Source organism: Prorops nasuta, unplaced genomic scaffold, assembly GCF_024137725.1.
Source record: "Prorops nasuta isolate Cenicafe-Biocafe unplaced genomic scaffold, Cenicafe_Pnas_1.2 PNAS00030, whole genome shotgun sequence".
NCBI lineage: Eukaryota > Metazoa > Arthropoda > Insecta > Hymenoptera > Bethylidae > Prorops > Prorops nasuta.
In genome coordinates, this window is record NW_027116827.1 from 248,878 (window position 1) to 267,079 (window position 18,202).

Genomic DNA, 18,202 nt, shown 5'->3' on the forward strand with positions numbered 1-18,202 from the left:
GTGTTGATAGTGAAACTATAGCTTTTTCTAGAAAACTCCCATTATTGCTGCCTCTTCTCCTATAATTATTCGTATAAGAGGGGGAAGTAAGCGGTAGAAGAGGCTATCGATATAAACAGAAATTTAATTTGAAAGCCTCTCTAAAAAAGCAGAGGTAAAGATTGCGGTTTCCTACGATCGGATATGACGTCACAAAAATTCTATGTATAGTTTTTTGACAACGTCATTTCAATAGCAGAAAAATATACTACTTTATGGCGGAAATCGTATAATTTGGAAATAATTTTAAAATTCGTTATAATCGGTATTTTATTAACCAAAATAGTTTAATAGTTTTTTTCTACGTTTTTAGATTAAACTACAAGATTATTTGAGAGCCTTAACGAGACTTTACAACTTGAGAGCTCCTTTATATTATACTATTGCCGCCGTATCCTATTATTTCTATCGGGCTCGGACATGCATCACTGCTCTGCCTTCCGGTTGCGTTCCAAATTGCACATAGGGCCGGTTTTTCTTTACTTATGGTTAGTTTTTCCACCTAATGTCCCTATTCTTAAAATTTATCCATTTGGTATAAATTACAAACTATAGTAAATTCTATTCAATTTCAAGCTTTACCAAATGGAAAATATTATCAACATATTTATTTTATTAATAGACATATTGGTAAACTTATAGGGACCGTGCACATCAACACAATGATAGAGAAGTGTCAATGTGTAACTATATACGTATAAATAAATTACACTCAAAAACTGCGAAAATAATTGACCGATAGTTTGTGCTGATAGTATGCATATACGCCAATACACATTCTCATCTCACCGTCATTGTGTTGATGTGCACGGTCCCTATATCCATTTGGTAATGCTTAACGAGCAATAAACTTTACTACAATTTATCATTTTTTCCCAACAGATAGTGCTTTACCAATAGATGTCAAAAACTGACCCAAAGAGCAGAATAAAGTATATACAGTTTGTGTTACGTTTGTTATAGTTTTAACGTTCTATGGCACAACTAGATCGGAATTCTGAACGCAACTGTTGTTCATGGCTTTAACGGTTGTGTTCGTTTTTGTACTGGCAGTACTGCAAGTCAATGCAAGTCATGCAAGTGTATCAACTTTCTTTGTATAAATGCTCAGTGATTGACAAAGATAAAATGATACTCATACTCATAGTGACATTGGCAGCTCAAAAACGAACGTAATTCATGATGTCAACAATTTCTTAATAATCAATTGGCAATAAATTAAAATATGATTATGAGCTCTCACGGTAAAGCTGAAACTGAAATTTTGCGTCAAAATCTTGAAAATCAGCTTGACAGACTTGTACAACAATTAGAGGATATTGAAGAATGCAGGTTAATTTATTTATTACTTTATAATAATTCCTTCGCTATTTAAAAACAATTATAAAAAATATTTTCAATTGAGTTTACTAACAGGCCCTGCACAATAAAGAAATGTAAGGAAGCTACTACTGAAATGAAGAATATCATTGAAGTATTAATTAAAGATTATTCCTTTTCTAAATTCAACTAATGACATTGATTAATATGCTGTCCCTTACATTTTTCATTGTGCAGAGCTCTTAATAATAACTATATTATTTAGGAGTAACATTTTAATAATTATGATATAGAAATGAATTGGGTAGTGATGAATATGAAGAAAATAGATCAGAAACTATGGAACAGCTACATGAATTCAATGAAAGTTTACAGAGAATGATAACTGGAAATATGACACTAGTTGATGAGCTTGGAGCTGTACAGCTGGTACAGCATTTTAAATTACCTTTATACCACTTATTAAGATAGTTTTACTTAACCTATATTCGTTAATTTTAGGCTACTCAAGCTGCTATTAGTGAAGCATTTAAAACCCCAGCTGTAATAAGAATGTTTGTTAAACGTGAACCCACTTTACTTAAAAAACAACTACTTGAACTTGATCGAGATTTTAAACTAAATAAATTAAGTACAAGTGATTATGATCAAAGAAGAGGAGAAATATTTCATGCTTTAAGACAGCTTGGTGAAAAACTGGAGGTTTCTGAACTTCAGTTATTAGAGAAATTATCACTAAATACAGTTGATATGGAAAATTTAGTTAAAGTAATTGAAAATTCAGAAAAAGGTCAAATGGCTCTAAAATTAGTAGATGTTGAGGTTAAAGCAACTCAAGCAACTTAATTAATAAATTTCCCTAAAACTAGAATATAAAAATTCATTTATCTATGCAACACCTCTTATGGCTAGAGATAATAGTTTTCTACATCTACACCTTAATGCTCTGAAGTCTATTAACTGACTCACCATGTATAAGTTTCTATTTTTTACTCCTTATATTAATAAAAAATTTTAAGTGAATCTTAAAACAGTACAAAAACTTTTTCTTTACTTAATTATTTTAATTTCAATGCTCTTTAACATTTATTTATTATACATATATTAAAGCATACATAACGTAAACTCAACAATAAGAGAAAGAAATTAGTATACCAAGACTGAAAGTATACCAAAATATCAATGTCACTAATTAAATTGTAACCAATGAAAGCATGTTGTGATTTGATCAAGAATCAAATATAACTTATCTTTAATATTACGTAATCACATCTGTTTAAAGAAATTTAACACTTATTTGAACTTATACTCTCATCCAAAATTTACATCTATCAAATAGGACTATCACCCTTAGAACATATTTTTATGCAAATAGCAACTTTATCAAGAATTTAATAACAAAAACTGAATTGGTTTATGTTTAATTTATAAATAAAATAAGCAAATATTAATTTTTTAAAAAATTAAAAGCTTAAGAATTCAACACTGAAGTATAAATAATAATTGTAACGAACCAGTCATATATATGGACTATAGTATTTTACAGATTAACAAAATAAATTATAAATCTGGAATCATTTCTTTTATTGTGGATTTTCTGTGTATCAAATGTTTTAAATTGTTTTTATACGCTGTAAAGCAATCAAAATTTGGGTGCATTCAGCTCTCACCCTCAGTGGTCTTAGTCGCTAAGTAAAATCCGTGGATGATTGATTAATCAGTTAAAATTAGCCGATCATAAGCATATTTCACTCAGCGACTGATACCGTTGAGTTTCGGCTGGATACGCCCAATGTATCCAACATTCGCGCCGAAAATTTAATTTTGTTAGCTGTTGAACGTGAGCTAAATATCTATTTTCCCTTTGACTGAGGAACCAATTATTTTGTTCACTAGTAAATATTTTAACCTATAAGCATGATTTGAATGAGTTTGCTGGAAAAAGTATTTTGTTAACCTCATGGGAAAAGGTGATTTCACGCATCTGCAAACTGTCAGTGCTAGTTTACATATATTCTGGAATTCGCATATTGTTCCCACTCGTTAAAGATATAAACAAAAATAATAAAAATGTCATATTGAAAATATAAATTGCATATCATTAATTCTATAATATTGACTATCTGAGTAAAGACAGTCTTTAATTTTTAAGATGTGTTTAATTTAAACTATAAGCGCGTAATACTTCTTTTTTTATGAAAAGTATTCATAAAGGCATTTCAATATAGTGTCAAGAATATATTAACGTGCTTCTAAAAGTTTTGTCTTTTATAAGAATAGACAATAAGCGTTTTCCCTTTACACTTCAAGTTGTACTCAGCTAAGTTACTCAACCGAGATTTTCGATAAAAAGAGAATGCCTAATATCGAAGATACTTTCTGGCCCAAGATGGATAATTAATAAATAGTTCCGATAATTTTTACCCAGATCAACGCTTTCGTCGGCAAACTCTTTTATGTTCGCGTTGCCAATGAACTTGTTGACAGTCCGTACTACAATAAGCAGTGTTCCAACAACAATGATAAATCGCCTCAGCCTCGCAATTGTAACACTATAAAACAAAATAGCATTTATTTCATCTATTACTTGCAAAACTACTGTTAAAATATATTATGTGCAAAACTAAAAGGAATAAATTTTACCCATTGCTTTTTCTTAATCTCTGATATGATTTGTTGATGTCTATCTGTTAATTGTCGTATCTCTTTGGCATGTTCAGCTTGCAGTCTTTCAATTTCTCTACATTTATCGAGCTCCAGCTCACGTCGCAGTTTTTCCAATGTTGTGGTTGTCGATTGTTCTGATGTCCGTCGGTCTCGTTTTACCTGTTAAACGATTACATGAAATATTATCTCAAATTCAAGCTAATTTATTTATATAAATAATTATAAATATCAACCTTAGCTGGTACAATTTCAGTAGGAATTTGATCAGTTTGCACCAAGACGCATTTAAATCTAGGTTCTTGACAACTTGATGTGACCATATCTTCTTGAGACCCTTCTTTTCTTAAACCTTCCGGATACGTAGTGAAATTTTCTCTTGTTGGTTCCTCTTCAGCCACTGGTAAGTTTGGCACTTGCCTCTCTTCGCTTTCTTCTTTAATTACATCAGTTTTTTCTTTATTTTCCACTTCTTCAACATTCAGCTGTGCATCATGATCTGAGCAGAGACGTTCTACTTTTACTATCAAGTCTTTAAATACTGGCTTTATCTTATTAGAATTGAATGAAGTAGTTTTTGAACCTGGCGACTCGATATGTGCCATTTTGGCGGATGTGGGGTCATCTCTGCTATCATTATTATCAAAAATCTCCATGCTTGTTTTTTCTAATTTTTGCAATAAGCTCTGGTGGTGTTTTAGCTCTTCAAAGGCTCTGTTCCACGCGGTTGATCTCTTTATCTATAAAGTATTTGCAAAAAGATAATAACATTGAAACACTAATAAATCAAATTACAGTCCTAACTATTATTCTAAAATATTTTCTTCAATTTTTAAAGTCAGTTTTTCCATCTATTGGTAAAATTTACTCGTTTAGTAACAATTACAAACTGTAGTAAATTCTATTCAATTTCAAGCTTTACCAAATGAATAATATTACCAAGATGTATACTAATAAGTGGAAAAACTAATTCTTAAAGTCTAATAAATATTCACACCTGTAAGCTTGGTAAGCTAGCTGTAATAGGACGAATAAAGATTTTTTCAATGTATGCTCTCATATGATATCCTCCAAAAAATCGAACGTCGTATGTGTTGCCATTAACTTGCATAACTTTTGCCGGCCAGTAAGGATATCCTTTTTGCTTTGCAAAGACTAATTGATGTGGTGGATTACAAGGAATACAAAACCACATTTTTTCAGGCTTCTCGTTTGATATTCGATAGCAATCAGCGCATCGTCGAATTTCTTGAAGATCATAACAGCAATCTCGATACATTGTGAGACCCATTGTTCCTACAATGCTGTTCACTATAAATTTTAATCTTACATCAGATAAAACATAAAACAAGTAGTACAATAATAACTAAAAAAAAATTTTCTACTTGCCACCATGATATATATTAATATTATGTAGAATATTGTGCACATCAGCTTCAAATTCAGCTAGGCTATTGTATTCATCTTTTTTAGTTTTTGCTTCCATTATTGCTAAATCCATATGTTTCTTGATAAGTACACCTGGTCTCCAAGCATCCTCTCCTTCACTTATCCAAGTTGGTCCAGAGTATCCACTTGGAGGTGCAACAACAGGATCATTATTAAAAACAATTGTACGGTTTGTGATCTCTGGTGGCAATTTTGCTTTTAAATGACCACATGTAAAGCTAAGTATATGATTTAGCTCTGTCTTATTTTGATATGTATCACTATTTATTTTCTGGAAAAATACAAGAGAAATTGAAGATTCACAATAATAATAAAGATTTATTTATGAATAATTTTTATTGTTAAATCAGTACCTCACAAAATTGACAAATTTGTAATTTTGGGTTTGTAGGCACATAACATTCTGGATGATAAACTCTAAAACATTGTTGGCAGGACTCAACAAGTCCTGCTTTTTGGCACTTGCAGCAATACCAGTCATGGCCATCATTTTGTACTACTTCTGAAGGAAGTCTGTAGCTTTCTTGCTCAAAACCATTTTTTGCAGGCACTTTTTTCATTAACACAAGACCATCCTCAACAGCTTTACTTAGCTCAGTTTGTGCTTCTTGCTCTGTGATTCCATAAACCCGAGATAAATGACGCACCATACGTTCATGACTAGGTAAACTCCTTTGATGTATTGTTAGTTTTATAACATCCCATATCTGTTGTATCATTTGTGGATCATTTTGTCGACGTATAGACATTTTATTTCTCTGAAAATAATTATTCATAAATTATACATGTTTCTTGTCAATATCTTCACTTTACAATAGTAACCATATGTAGAGACCTACAGTTTTGGTTATTATTGAGAAACCTATAAGTCCGATGAATCTGATAACTTTATAAATCTGTAATTTTTATTGAATTTGTATTTTTTAGTTTGTTAATTCCTTTTTAAAATGTCAGAAGGTAAATAAGATTATAATGCTGCCCAAAAAAATTGTAAAATCTTAAAATAAAAAAGGTAATTAACTTAAAAAAAATAATGAATTTAAATATGTAGGGTTTTTAACAAAATTGTTAAGGTCTCACAAACCCATTAATGTTTACTTAAAATTAATATAAAAATTATTTTTTTGTAATGCAGTTATGTTTTAATATCAAACTTATATTTTATACAGTATTATACCAGCGTGGATGGTAACTTTAGTTAGATTATATTGCCCCTATCCTTTACATATCTTAGGGATAGTGTATCAAAAATATAACTCTATTGCATAGTGGTCCCTCATATTACCTGTTGGATACTTTAAATGCACAACTATCATGGTATTTAGTTGTATGTTGTGCTTAAAAGGTGTAAGCATGTCTTAAAAGACTATTTGAATTTCTGCTGTTTTTTAGTATTATATTAAATTCAAAGTGTAAAACCTTTATAATGAATTCTATTGTGATAGCTATTTGTGGATACATTTTGGTAATATCCAGTTTTATTTTTCTGTTATTGATTCTAATAAAAGGGTTTAAGTTATGGATAAAATCACCATTACGTATTATGCTAACATCCAATTTATTTAATTGTTTTCTTACTGCAACAATACTGCTATTCAATTATTTTAATGTATACTATGAAAAAAGAAACTTATATGAAATTAATAATATATGGAACATTATTGGTATAAATGTATCTAATGAAACTAATGCATTTTCAAAATATGCACATTTAAATCAGTGTTCGGCAGTAAACATATTAATGCACTATTCTATGCTTCTACTGCCACTATCAAATGTTTTCATTTCTACTTTAGCAGCACTAATACAGGGTATGATACACATAAAATCAATTGAACAATGTATTAAGCTGGAAAAAACCAAAACATCTCCAGAGAAGAAAAGTAGTATTGGTATGCTTAAAGATATTTTTAGTAAAAACAATATTAATAAGAAACTAAGAAAGGAAGTATTAAAGAATGTATCTTCAGATAAACAGTATAAAAAGGAAATGTACAATATTATTTCAAAACCTTTATATTCAACTGAATTTAAACCATATACATGTAGTACAACAAGTATTTGTATCATAAGTGAATGGATAATTGTCTTTGTTATTTTAACATCTTTATATTATGCAGAATATTATTCTATTAGTGAAGTAAATGCTAAAAATGATACTAAATGCAGTTATGCTGTTAGCTTTCCTCTAAATGATTTACCAATATTTAAAGACCTGTCTTTATTAACAGAGCTTTCAGATAACTGGCAAAATTTAATAGAATTAAATCCTAGTTCTATTGAAACCGAAGATTTTCAAATATATGGTACAAATTTGAGCAAAATTAATGAAATAGTATCAAAAATACAAAAAATAGTTCAAATAACATTAAATAATTTTCAAAATATATCTACTACAATACCACCAACAAATCATTCTCATACATTAAATTTTACCTCAGAGATTAAAGATATGGAATTTAATGACTTGATGAATATTATGAGATACAAAATTAATAACTCAATAAGTAATAATTCTAATAACAATACTATAATTATTGAACAAAATGATATGCATAATGTAACAGTTTCTCTACAAGATGAGGAATTATTTTTATTATTAAATAATAGTATCAATGAAAATGTAACATCAACAGCACTTATTAAAAATAAAAATGAATTAACAATTTTACAAGATTTAACTATTGTCAATTCTAAAAATAAAACTACAGAATATTTAAATATTGAAAACAATAGGGTGAATAAGTATCCTATGATGGAAAACAATCATCAAGTGTCAACCAACATAACTTATGTATCAAATACATCTGAAGAATCTCCATATCAAATAAATGAAGTAGAAACTACTTCATTGTCAAACATCATAAAAAAAAATATTTCCTTACAATATGATGAAGCAAATCCTTCCGAAGCACTTTCATCAAATAACATTGCAAAGGTTACTTCTAGCATGAAAGTATCTAACAATAAGATACATATGGATATTATTAAACTTATTCAAAATATTTCTTCAAAGAACAAACTACATAATAAAACTATTTATAAAAAAGATAAACTACCTAAAAATATAAACATAATATTCAAAGAGCAACAACCGAAACTGTTGCTGAAAGAAACTATTTTAAATTCAGTAAAAAATAAAACAAACAATGCTGATGAATTTAAAGAAACAAAGTGCTTCGTATCTACAGAATTTATAAAGTTACATTTAATTTTATCGATTTTTGTGCTATTCTTCATTCCAATATTATTTTCAATAATTATGCAAATTTATATCAAGATTTTATCACAAAACATTACACAAAAATTAGAAAAAAATATAAGCAATGAATCTGCTGTCCCTGGAACATCATTCAAAGTTCATACAGAAGAAGTACATGAGACAATTGATACAATTACTGAAACCTTTGATGAGTCAGTATGTACAGAGTCGAAAGAAATTTCTTTAAGAGACGAGAAAGACCATAAAAATAAAGAAAAATATAGAAGAACTATATCAGATACCAATAATACAGGCCCAAGAAACTCATTAAATAGTGAAAAATTAAATTTGATTTACATATTGATACAGACACAAAATGTTACAAAGTCTATAAAATTGATTACAATATCTTTGATAATTGGTATAATTGTATGGATTCCAGTGATAATAGAAACTTTAATTAAAGTATTTATATGTGCACAAATACCTAGTTGGGTATTAAATAGCACTTATTTAGGCACTGCATTATTTAGTGTATTTCGCAATGTGCTTAATTATACTATGATAAAACTTCAAGAAAAAGAGTGTAATATCACATCTAAGGAAAATAGTATTCATCCTATGGAATGACAAATTTGATCATTCATACATTTTTAATTAGTTTTAAATTCAACATAGACTTTACATTATAAATATTTATGATATTTTGAAATTAATTCATGTAATTAAAATTATTTACAAGAGCTTCTAAGTATCTCTAAACATAATGGAAAATGCCCGTAATAAGAGACATCTTGGAAGAAATGCTAATTTTTTTTTGCATGTATGAATATACGTAAGTTATGTTTACATAGTTTCACAGTTTAACGCATAACTGTTATAAGTTAATACGTATGAAATTAGATAAATTACCTTTTATACTAAGCAGGAGTCATTAATTACCACTCTGATTCACTTACAGAAGCTTGTGAAATTTCGAACCGGATATCGATAGTTTTACCAAACAATGGTTGAAAGGAAGGGATTTGTATACTATAGAAATGATTATTAGTTCATGACGCGTTCTTTTGCAGTATACATATGAGACGAAGCTACTTAAAAATTAAGGTTTATTATTTAAATGTAATATGTACTATGAAAATAATTAATATTTGTGTAATAGATGCATATACTATAGTTATTATACTTTTCGTCTAGACGTTTGGTAGGTCTGGTATGTATAAACATATATAGTGACACACACATATACTGTGCTAAATGGTTAATACACTTACTGTGAATGCGTATTAAATCCTGAGGTGTCAATATATAGGATAGTATTAGTATATAAGTTTTTATTTTTTCAAATACATTTGAATGATAATAACAATTCATATAAAAATATATATTTCATGTAAATTGACCCTTAGGGCACAGCGAATATAGGTTATAATATTAACACTAAGTTAAGATAATTGCATTTTAAAATTTATTTTAATTTGTAATAGACATATTTTTATTCGTTAACATTGTCAGTTCCTGTGTTATATCCAATAATAAATTAATTATAGTATCCTAATATAAATTAAAACATAAGAAAAATTAAGCTCTTTTGTTTGTATAAATTGTTAGCAAAATTTCTTATAATCTCTTATTATTTTCCAAGAATATAAATAATTATACATTTTTGATTTGGATATCTAAAGCCTTTAAGATATCTTTTCCTGTATTCCACGGAATAGTTTGTGCTTTAATAGGAAGCATATCATTTTTTGGTTTATTTAATAGTTTCATAAGTTCATAATTAATTCTAGGAAAGGCAAAATCTTTTTCTGATAATCTTAATATAGGACATAGATCATTCTTTCCATCACCAACATAAGCAATGTGATCAAAATATTTACCTTTCTCATTTCTCTTTTTGATATAATTTTCTAATATATGGCCTTTACATAAATTGACTGTACTATACTTGCACCAGTCTTGTGTATGATACCGACTAATCTTTAACAACCCTTCTGCAGTAATTTCTGCTGGATTTGTAAAAATCTTAGTAAAAACATGATCTAAATTTTTACTTTTTAACCAATGATCTATAAATACAGAATTTGCATCGCTAATAATAATTGCTTCATAGCCTTGAAGATATATTCCGTTTAATAGAGTATCCAAGTCAGACACTGGTGAAATATTAGATATAGCTGTTTTAATTTCTTGGATGCTGATTCCATTTACAAAAAGCAGTTCAAAAATTTTTTCCATATATGAAGTCCATCCATCTGCATGATATAAATCTTGTACAGACTTTGTCAATTTTTCTTGAGGTAATAAATTACGAGCAATAATGTCTACATTGTCATTAATGATTGTATGATCAAAGTCAAAAGCAATAAGGAAAGATTTATGCATCTATAACAGAAATTTAAATACCTTTTCAGATATTATTCATCACATGAACTTTGTAATTATTTTATTACTTATTTTATTAGTTTAAAATAATACAAAAGATATACTTACTTTGCTTTTAAAATAGTTAACTCTAAAGTTTATTGAACTTTTAAGAAGTAAATTACAGGCTTTGTAACATATATGCATCTAGTGCTTTCTCACTCGATTATTACATTACAATTATTATTTTCCAAAGTGTTAAATATATTTGTTGATGTAATTTCGACATTTCTAACCTATAGATTTAAAGTGATTTCAAGATTCAGAGGTATCAGAAACGAAGTGGCGGAATGATAATTGTCCATATTTCTTTTTTGGGGATATTGGAGCAACCTTTCTTTTTTTGGTACTGAGCAGGCGCTGCCGGCGCTGGTGTCTGCTGGTGTAGCAGCAGGCGTATGGGAACATTGGGAACTATGGGAAATATGAAGTATGGTACATATGAAATGAATGAACTAGTAAACCAGTATGCAATTCGACAAAAACGATTATGTAGTACCACAGGAGGTAGGATCCCTACCCTCCTTTTGCCACGGATGATATATTTGCGAACCGTTTCCAGACAATTGTCATTCAAAACTTTTAAATAAAAACTCAGTCCAAATCGGTTCATAGGCACATAAAGTAAATAAAAAGGTGGAGCAAATTGGTTTAGGAAAATTAGCTTTATTTCATTAAAATTTTTTTTGCATTTCATTAAACATTTCATCATATTCTTCTTCACTATCCATATTATTATCAATTATTTTACACTCAGATATATTTTCAGTTTGTTCAGATTTCTGTAATGTAAATTCTGATCGTACTGCTATACCAGTAAGACGTGATGTTAAGTATACCTTCAAATTTAAAATATTGCTTTTTTAAAAATTCATGTTAAGTATATTCTAAGTATTTAATAAATATCTAGATACCTTTTTGATAAGAGCTTTGGTTTCTAAATGATGTACTCTTAAAAACCTATCTAAACTTGTGCTTAATATATAAGGTTGGGTTTGACTGCATGCAATTCCAGTAACACTACCAGTAAATCCTTTATATGTATTTAATACTTTTCCTGATTTTCTCAAATCAACAAGATTCATTTTACCTTTATTAGAACCAATTATGATGTGACTGTAATTTGATGCAAAATGGTATATAAGGAAAGGTTATATTAAACAAATTTATAAAGTTAACTTACTTATCCTTAGGTGCAATGGTTAAAGTAGTAATTGCTTCATCCTTCATTTCAATGTTTATAACAGGCCTTCTTTGCGCATTAGTATCGTACAAACGCACCTAATTGTAATTTTTAATAAAGTATATATGCATTCCATATATATATAAATATATATATATATATGTAGTAAAAACTAAGTAAAAGTATATTTACATGTCCATATCTACCAACTGTTGCTACTTTGTATATTCCAGGAAGAAAAGCAATATCAGAAATCCAAACAGGAACTCTCATTTCTAACCAGTCATGTCGTATATTTTTTTCAGTAAATATTTTAGTTTTTGTTTCTACATTATATAATTTTAATTCATTTTCTTTACCACCAGTTGCGATTATGTTTTCATGTGTAAATGAATTACACATCTTACACAAATTATTACCTACATTTAAAATAACTTCATCATTATCTTTGAATCTCCATAGCTTTATCTCTCCTGATTTAACAGCAGTAAGAATTCCTCTAAAATAAGAATAAAAGAATAACTTTTAAAGTTAAACTTATTAGACCTGTTTTCGTTGACTATACTTTTTACACTTTTCTATGTTTCTGTCTTCATCCTTTGTATAAGCAAAAACTGTAAAGAGTATATAAAGTATAAAAAGTGTAGGCAACCAGGACAGACCTATTATTATTTATATTGCTAAATATACTTACTTATTGTATGGAGCAATACCAACTATAGGCCCTTCTCCAAAATCACATGTGAACGATGATGTAAATATTGAATCCTGTGTATTGTAGACTTTAACACTGCAGTAATAGTTAACAAGTTTAGTTCATATTTTAAGAGTAAGTGTTCAAATGTAAATATTTAATACCATCTTTGACTATTTTTTGAACCACATGCAAGGAAGATCTCCTTTTCTTTTTCATCAGCCCATGATATTGATGCTATTTGATCTTCCTCTTTTATAGATACTAGATTTTGAATATTTTTTGTTACATGTGAATCTAAGGTTAACTTTACACCTGGAAATTAAGTTCTTTTGATTAAAATCAAATATGAACTTTATGTATATATACTGGAATCAAATTTATTAAACATAACCTTGCTCAAAATAATATTAAAAAAGCACTAAGTTAGAAACCTTTTAGAAGTCCCGATTGGGCTCCAACAAAAACATTAAAATCTTCTTTATAACTCATTTTCGGGATCGGCGGGAAGATGAAGTGCCGGCAACTGCGGCGGCTAAAGAGTGAAGAGTCGAGTCCAGTCGAGTCGAGTCTCGCTCGAGTCGTTCCCTCTCACACTCTGTATCTGTATGCGTATTCATTCTAAACCATTCATATAAATTCATGAAACATTATTTTTATAAAACATTAATTATTTAACTTTATGATACTCTTAGTAATCTATTTTAAAACAATAAATGAAAACAATAGTAAGATTCTGTTACTCCCCCAGTCCTTAAAATTTAAAAATTTATTTGTCTATAAGATTAAACAGTACCATTTTTAAATATTAATTTATTTAACATTGCTTAGAATAAATTTTGTTTAATATTTTATAAAAAAGCTTATATTATAATAATAGGAATGGTTTGGCTTGAGAAAATAAGAAACAATATCAACATTTACTTTTACTTTGTATCTATAATATATGTATAATAGTGTAACAGATTTAAAAGTGAATATATAACAATAAAGTTTTAAAACTGATTTCTTTATTTAAAGTTAAAAGTAACTATATAAATTATTAATGTTACAAAAAATTATCATTTTTTAAATCAAAATCACTTAAAATAATATGTAAATTTTAAACAATTGTAGGTATAAAATTAATGAGTATTTGTATAATAAGCATAAAAAAGAGTGATCAAAGTCACAGTACATACACACATACATATATATGTACCAGTTACTCAACACTCTCTCTTCTCTAAAACACTAGTGGCAGCTGTACAAAATATAGGTATCTTAACATCAGTAGTGAAGTAAAAATATAAAAGTGAAAGTATTTAATTAAGAATAATATATTAGTAATTTATATAATGCAGTTTCATAAAATGCTTTTAACATATGTTCTATATTTATATACTATAAAACCGAATGAATAAATCTTTCTTCATCCATGTATATTAACAAGAGAATATTCAAAATATTTAATGGTTTTGATAAATAGAACACTAAAAACAAATATTAGTAGTCACTACTGATTGCTATTGAATATATATATCTGTATTATTTTACTGGTACAAATTGTTGTAGCTCAAATATCTGATTCTGCTATGAATTTTTAATGCTGTACTGTAATACATTTCTAAAAATGATAAAAATATTGATAATTGATTATAATAAATTTGAACTTATAAATTTGTGAAGGAAAGGTTTTTATATACTGTACTTTTGTACATAAACTTATGCTCAATTTAAAGATAAGCTTTATCGTTTGTTTCTAAAATTTGTTTACTATGATAATAAACAAGCTGTTCAATTAATTATTAAAAAAAAGCAATAACATGATCGTTCTAGCGTGCAGTACAGCTAGAAATCGATTTTTAGAAATAGAATATGAATGATCTATATGATTTTGCTGTTCTATGTAGTCACCTGTTACATTTTAATTCACTGAAAACAGGTTTGTATATTTGTTTGCTTGTTGTATGGCAGAATATAGGATTCTGCATTTAAAACCGGTTTAAAGCGGGAGATATTGCAAATACAAATTTCGCCTATACTCTATTCCTCAAAAGAGAAATACTATATCTGTTAGACCAGCAAAATATTTCAGTCTCCTTACAGGTTTTGATTTATAGGCAATTATTAATCTGTCATATTTCTATCAAACCTCCATTGTATAATTTAACAAGGTGCGAACGTGATTAACACGCTGCCGTTCGCTGTTTAGCGTACATTATTTTGCAGGGAAGGCAATTTTGTTAGTACTAGCAACCATGACTAGCAGAAATGCGAACGTTTTTGAAAAGTAAGAATTACTTTTCCTTCTTTTCCTTTTCGGTTTGGCAACATCCCTAAAAAACTTCTTTTCTCTAGTTTACTTACTGTCATTCATTTTGTGATTACACTATACTCTGGTGGAATCCTTAATATCTTTGTGACAGTAATTAATGTGCAAATGATAATTATTAATTGAGATACAGGACAATTACTTAAAATATCATGCAAGGATTTAAGAAACATCAAAATATTGTATTTAAAATACAACTTTAAATATTTCAGGATTTATTTTTGTCAGATTTAATATTCCAAGTAACTTTCCTAATAAAGATGATTAAAAATTTTAATTAAAAAGGTAATAGTTAATGTAAAATTGTGATTTCCATAAAACAAATTAGGGCATTTGATATATGCATGTGCGTTGTGAGCAATCTTTCATTTTATACCAATGTTATTATAATTTGATAAATATAAATTTAAGTTCATAAAGTTGCTTTTAATTGTAATATGGCTGAATCATACTCAACTGATTTAAATAAATATTTGTAAACGTTAAGCAAATAATATTTCCGTTAAAAATATTTTTCTATCGCAAATTGACGGCTTAGTTCCTTCGACATTTAAATCCTGACAATACAGTGATTGCCATAATAAAATTTATTCGCATAGCCCGTAACTTCTCTAGAAGGTACAACTTCTATGAATGTTCAAATTATCTCCTGCTATCATGCTGAGAAAATGTTACAAAGATGTATCAGAAGGTGGTGTGCTTTCATGGTGGCTAACATGGCTTAAAGAATGTTGTAAAGCATCGGGTGTCAGCCATTCTTTAGGCAGGCAACGTTGAAGAAATGGTACACATGAACTGAAGTATGCTAAACGGTTGACCCAACCAGGTATTTCTTGTCCACATAAAATCTAAAGAAAACAATCGACATTGTTGAACTGATATATAAATTATCAGAAACTGTTAGAAAGTTAGTTAAATACATACCGCTGTTAATTGGCTGCTAAAGTGATTACAATTTTTGTTCATTAAATGGTACCTGTCCCCCCTAAAATCTTTACCAAGTTCACTGACAATTCTTGAAACATCCTCTTCTGTAAAATCTGTGTATCCAATGTGGACTGACTGTCTGCACAACCAAGTACAGAATTTAATATAAATTTTATATCCAGTTTTATAAATTTGTTAATCAACAAACTCTTCTTTACCTGTATCTAAATTGTTCACCTAACTCTTCTGCTACTCTTGGTGCTATTTCAAATATACCTGAAATTGGGCGGGGGTGGCCTCCATAGGCATATTCTGTAAGCAGTTATGTTATACTTAGAAATCAAATGTTTGAGTTAATTCATTTTTATTAAAATTATTAATATTCATATTTTACCTGTTCCATATATTTCAACACCAGAGTGAAATACTCCAAGACCAATCGGAGTGGTATATTCATTTATCCAGTACTATAATAAAAATAATTACAAACTAAATATTTGAATTAATTATATCATGTATTAAGTAATTACAGTATTTTAGTCCTTTCATTTAACTTTGTATAAAATATTCAAAGTTTGGCTAATTTTAATATAATTCTTTCTAACATATTAAAATATTGTACTTTGTAAATGTAAAATTAAAAAAAATTGTTATTATCTTTACCATGTCATAAACATTTAAAATAATTGGTTCGCGTGCCATTTTTGGTAGTAATTCCTCACTGTCATGTGGATAACCCAAACAACTAGGGAATGACAGATTGCAGCCAAGACCTGATGAGAACATCATACAGATACTTGTAGTTGGAAATTTATAGTGGCAATATCTACGTTGCAGTACACCTAAGAAGCAAATGTATTATCTAATAATTTTGCTAAATTTACATGGCTTAAATGCTGCTGGAAAATAAGAAACAAAATTGTAATACAACCAGGCCTATGAAACTGGCTTTTGAAATAGTTAAAAACAGTAAGGAATAAAGCAATTTATTCAGAATAAATTAATTTAAATTATTTTAAAGCATTTATAAGCATTAAAGTAATTTTAATTTTAATAATTGAATAAAGTATATTTCTTTTGATAAAAAATAATACTCTAAATTTATTCATCATTATACTAATACATTAACATGGATATTGTGAATTACACAGATACAGAATACAGAGCTAAAGCCTTCATTGTATCTGATTATCTATAAATAAGAATTATTAACATACCTGAGATAATAATGGCTTTAATATATCAGTCCTTAATTTATCCAATTATTCATGAAGATAATAAATAATAATAACCTAAAGGCTGGGGCTTATGTATCATAGAACAACTTTTAACAACAATGAAAGCTGTATACTTATAACTTTCATAATTAAGAACTGCATTTGTTTATAGCTTTGTTTTTATTAGTTTCCAGTAGTCGTTTATCTTATAAATCACTTTATACATATCGCTTGGACTAACATTAGTCGTTAAGTAAAAAAAAAAAAAAAAAAAACAGATTCTTTCTTTAATTTAAAATATTAAATAGTTCACTGAAAGCTTTACTTAAATCAACTGTTATTCATTTTCTTAAGTTATTTGTCATGCAAACTTAAATTTTTTCTCTCATTCATAAGCAATAATAATATAAAATTGGAGTTTTAAACAATGCATTTATATCGTTGTAAAATAATGCATGTACTCTTTTCAAAGAAACATAAATTTAGCAATTATATGAACAGATGACAGATTCATTGTGTTTGGTTGTAATCAGTATTCACTGGTACTACATTAGGTAGCTCCGAAAGTACTACATACACTTAGCTTAGTACTACACTTGGCAACTCTGCGACTGCGACGCCTGTCGCCTGCTCCAATTTACTCATCTCACCAAAATCATAGGGTTTTTCTCTACAGTGACATGTATAGTATGGCTTTTCCTAATTTTTCGATGCATTTAGGAACCGTTTTGAAAAGACACCAGCGCTTTTACTACGCGCGCTTATG

General features: G+C 28.4%; 6 protein-coding genes across 8 annotated transcripts; 2 read left to right on the forward strand and 4 right to left on the reverse strand.

Moving 5' to 3' along the window:
- Positions 1-983: 983 nt before the first annotated feature.
- LOC136782758 (protein LZIC-like) lies at positions 984-2,680 on the forward strand. Its single transcript, XM_066742413.1, has 3 exons — positions 984-1,371; positions 1,653-1,788; positions 1,861-2,680. Exons 1-3 carry the CDS (start codon positions 1,265-1,267, stop codon positions 2,203-2,205), a joined length of 588 nt encoding a protein of 195 aa, XP_066598510.1. The 5' UTR covers positions 984-1,264; the 3' UTR covers positions 2,206-2,680.
- A 142-nt stretch (positions 2,681-2,822) lies between these two features.
- LOC136782755 (zinc finger MYND domain-containing protein 11) lies at positions 2,823-9,724 on the reverse strand. Of its 2 annotated transcripts, XM_066742409.1 has the most exons (8): positions 9,587-9,724; positions 5,826-6,230; positions 5,413-5,743; positions 5,021-5,334; positions 4,607-4,763; positions 4,260-4,522; positions 4,003-4,185; positions 2,823-3,911 (listed from the first exon to the last, which is right to left on the reverse strand). In XM_066742409.1, the coding sequence occupies exons 2-8, from the start codon at positions 6,219-6,221 to the stop codon at positions 3,789-3,791; spliced, it is 1,767 nt and encodes a 588-aa protein (XP_066598506.1). In that variant the 5' UTR covers positions 6,222-6,230; positions 9,587-9,724; the 3' UTR covers positions 2,823-3,788. The 2 variants fall into 2 exon arrangements, with proteins under 2 accessions (XP_066598506.1, XP_066598505.1); XM_066742408.1 differs by having other exon boundaries at positions 4,260-4,763.
- On the forward strand, positions 6,248-9,765 carry LOC136782754 (homeobox protein 3-like). Its single transcript, XM_066742407.1, has 2 exons — positions 6,248-9,509; positions 9,636-9,765. Exon 1 carries the CDS (start codon positions 6,899-6,901, stop codon positions 9,302-9,304), a length of 2,406 nt encoding a protein of 801 aa, XP_066598504.1. The 5' UTR covers positions 6,248-6,898; the 3' UTR covers positions 9,305-9,509; positions 9,636-9,765.
- A 565-nt stretch (positions 9,766-10,330) lies between these two features.
- On the reverse strand, positions 10,331-11,414 carry LOC136782757 (pyridoxal phosphate phosphatase PHOSPHO2-like). Its single transcript, XM_066742411.1, has 2 exons — positions 11,171-11,414; positions 10,331-11,062 (listed from the first exon to the last, which is right to left on the reverse strand). Exons 1-2 carry the CDS (start codon positions 11,246-11,248, stop codon positions 10,331-10,333), a joined length of 810 nt encoding a protein of 269 aa, XP_066598508.1. The 5' UTR covers positions 11,249-11,414.
- A 165-nt stretch (positions 11,415-11,579) lies between these two features.
- On the reverse strand, positions 11,580-13,712 carry l(2)k09848 (lethal (2) k09848). The gene is made up of 7 exons (XM_066742410.1): positions 13,413-13,712; positions 13,143-13,293; positions 12,979-13,074; positions 12,477-12,783; positions 12,285-12,382; positions 12,016-12,217; positions 11,580-11,940 (listed from the first exon to the last, which is right to left on the reverse strand). The coding sequence occupies exons 1-7, from the start codon at positions 13,468-13,470 to the stop codon at positions 11,776-11,778; spliced, it is 1,077 nt and encodes a 358-aa protein (XP_066598507.1). The 5' UTR covers positions 13,471-13,712; the 3' UTR covers positions 11,580-11,775.
- A 281-nt stretch (positions 13,713-13,993) lies between these two features.
- LOC136782737 (deubiquitinase DESI2) lies at positions 13,994-18,020 on the reverse strand. Of its 2 annotated transcripts, none has more exons than XM_066742373.1 (6): positions 17,437-18,020; positions 16,883-16,992; positions 16,614-16,686; positions 16,438-16,531; positions 16,217-16,358; positions 13,994-16,140 (listed from the first exon to the last, which is right to left on the reverse strand). In XM_066742373.1, the coding sequence occupies exons 2-6, from the start codon at positions 16,919-16,921 to the stop codon at positions 15,964-15,966; spliced, it is 525 nt and encodes a 174-aa protein (XP_066598470.1). In that variant the 5' UTR covers positions 16,922-16,992; positions 17,437-18,020; the 3' UTR covers positions 13,994-15,963. The 2 variants fall into 2 exon arrangements, with proteins under 2 accessions (XP_066598470.1, XP_066598469.1); XM_066742372.1 differs by having other exon boundaries at positions 16,883-17,061.
- Between the last annotated feature and the right edge of the window lie 182 nt (positions 18,021-18,202).

What these genes read in the sequence shown, in the direction of transcription:
- LOC136782758 (XM_066742413.1), top strand. Translation starts at nt 1,265, where the DNA reads ATGATTATGAGCTCTCACGGTAAAGCTGAAACTGAAATTTTGCGTCAA. An exon ending in GAGGATATTGAAGAATGCAG is followed by an intron (nt 1,372 to 1,652) that starts GTTAATTTATTT and finishes ATTATGATATAG; the next exon opens with AAATGAATTGGGTAGTGATG. An exon ending in AGCTTGGAGCTGTACAGCTG is followed by an intron (nt 1,789 to 1,860) that starts GTACAGCATTTT and finishes CGTTAATTTTAG; the next exon opens with GCTACTCAAGCTGCTATTAG.
- LOC136782755 (XM_066742408.1), bottom strand. Translation starts at nt 6,221, where the DNA reads ATGTCTATACGTCGACAAAATGATCCACAAATGATACAACAGATATGG. An exon ending in CTAGCTTACCAAGCTTACAG is followed by an intron (nt 4,764 to 5,020) that starts GTGTGAATATTT and finishes AATACTTTATAG; the next exon opens with ATAAAGAGATCAACCGCGTG. An exon ending in AGATTAAGAAAAAGCAATGG is followed by an intron (nt 3,912 to 4,002) that starts GTAAAATTTATT and finishes TTTGTTTTATAG; the next exon opens with TGTTACAATTGCGAGGCTGA.
- LOC136782754 (XM_066742407.1), top strand. Translation starts at nt 6,899, where the DNA reads ATGAATTCTATTGTGATAGCTATTTGTGGATACATTTTGGTAATATCC.
- LOC136782757 (XM_066742411.1), bottom strand. Translation starts at nt 11,248, where the DNA reads ATGCATATATGTTACAAAGCCTGTAATTTACTTCTTAAAAGTTCAATA. An exon ending in TTAACTATTTTAAAAGCAAA is followed by an intron (nt 11,063 to 11,170) that starts GTAAGTATATCT and finishes TTTCTGTTATAG; the next exon opens with ATGCATAAATCTTTCCTTAT.
- LOC136782737 (XM_066742372.1), bottom strand. Translation starts at nt 17,008, where the DNA reads ATGATGTTCTCATCAGGTCTTGGCTGCAATCTGTCATTCCCTAGTTGT. An exon ending in TTTTAAATGTTTATGACATG is followed by an intron (nt 16,687 to 16,882) that starts GTAAAGATAATA and finishes TTTTTATTATAG; the next exon opens with TACTGGATAAATGAATATAC. An exon ending in TTAGCAGCCAATTAACAGCG is followed by an intron (nt 16,141 to 16,216) that starts GTATGTATTTAA and finishes TGTTTTCTTTAG; the next exon opens with ATTTTATGTGGACAAGAAAT.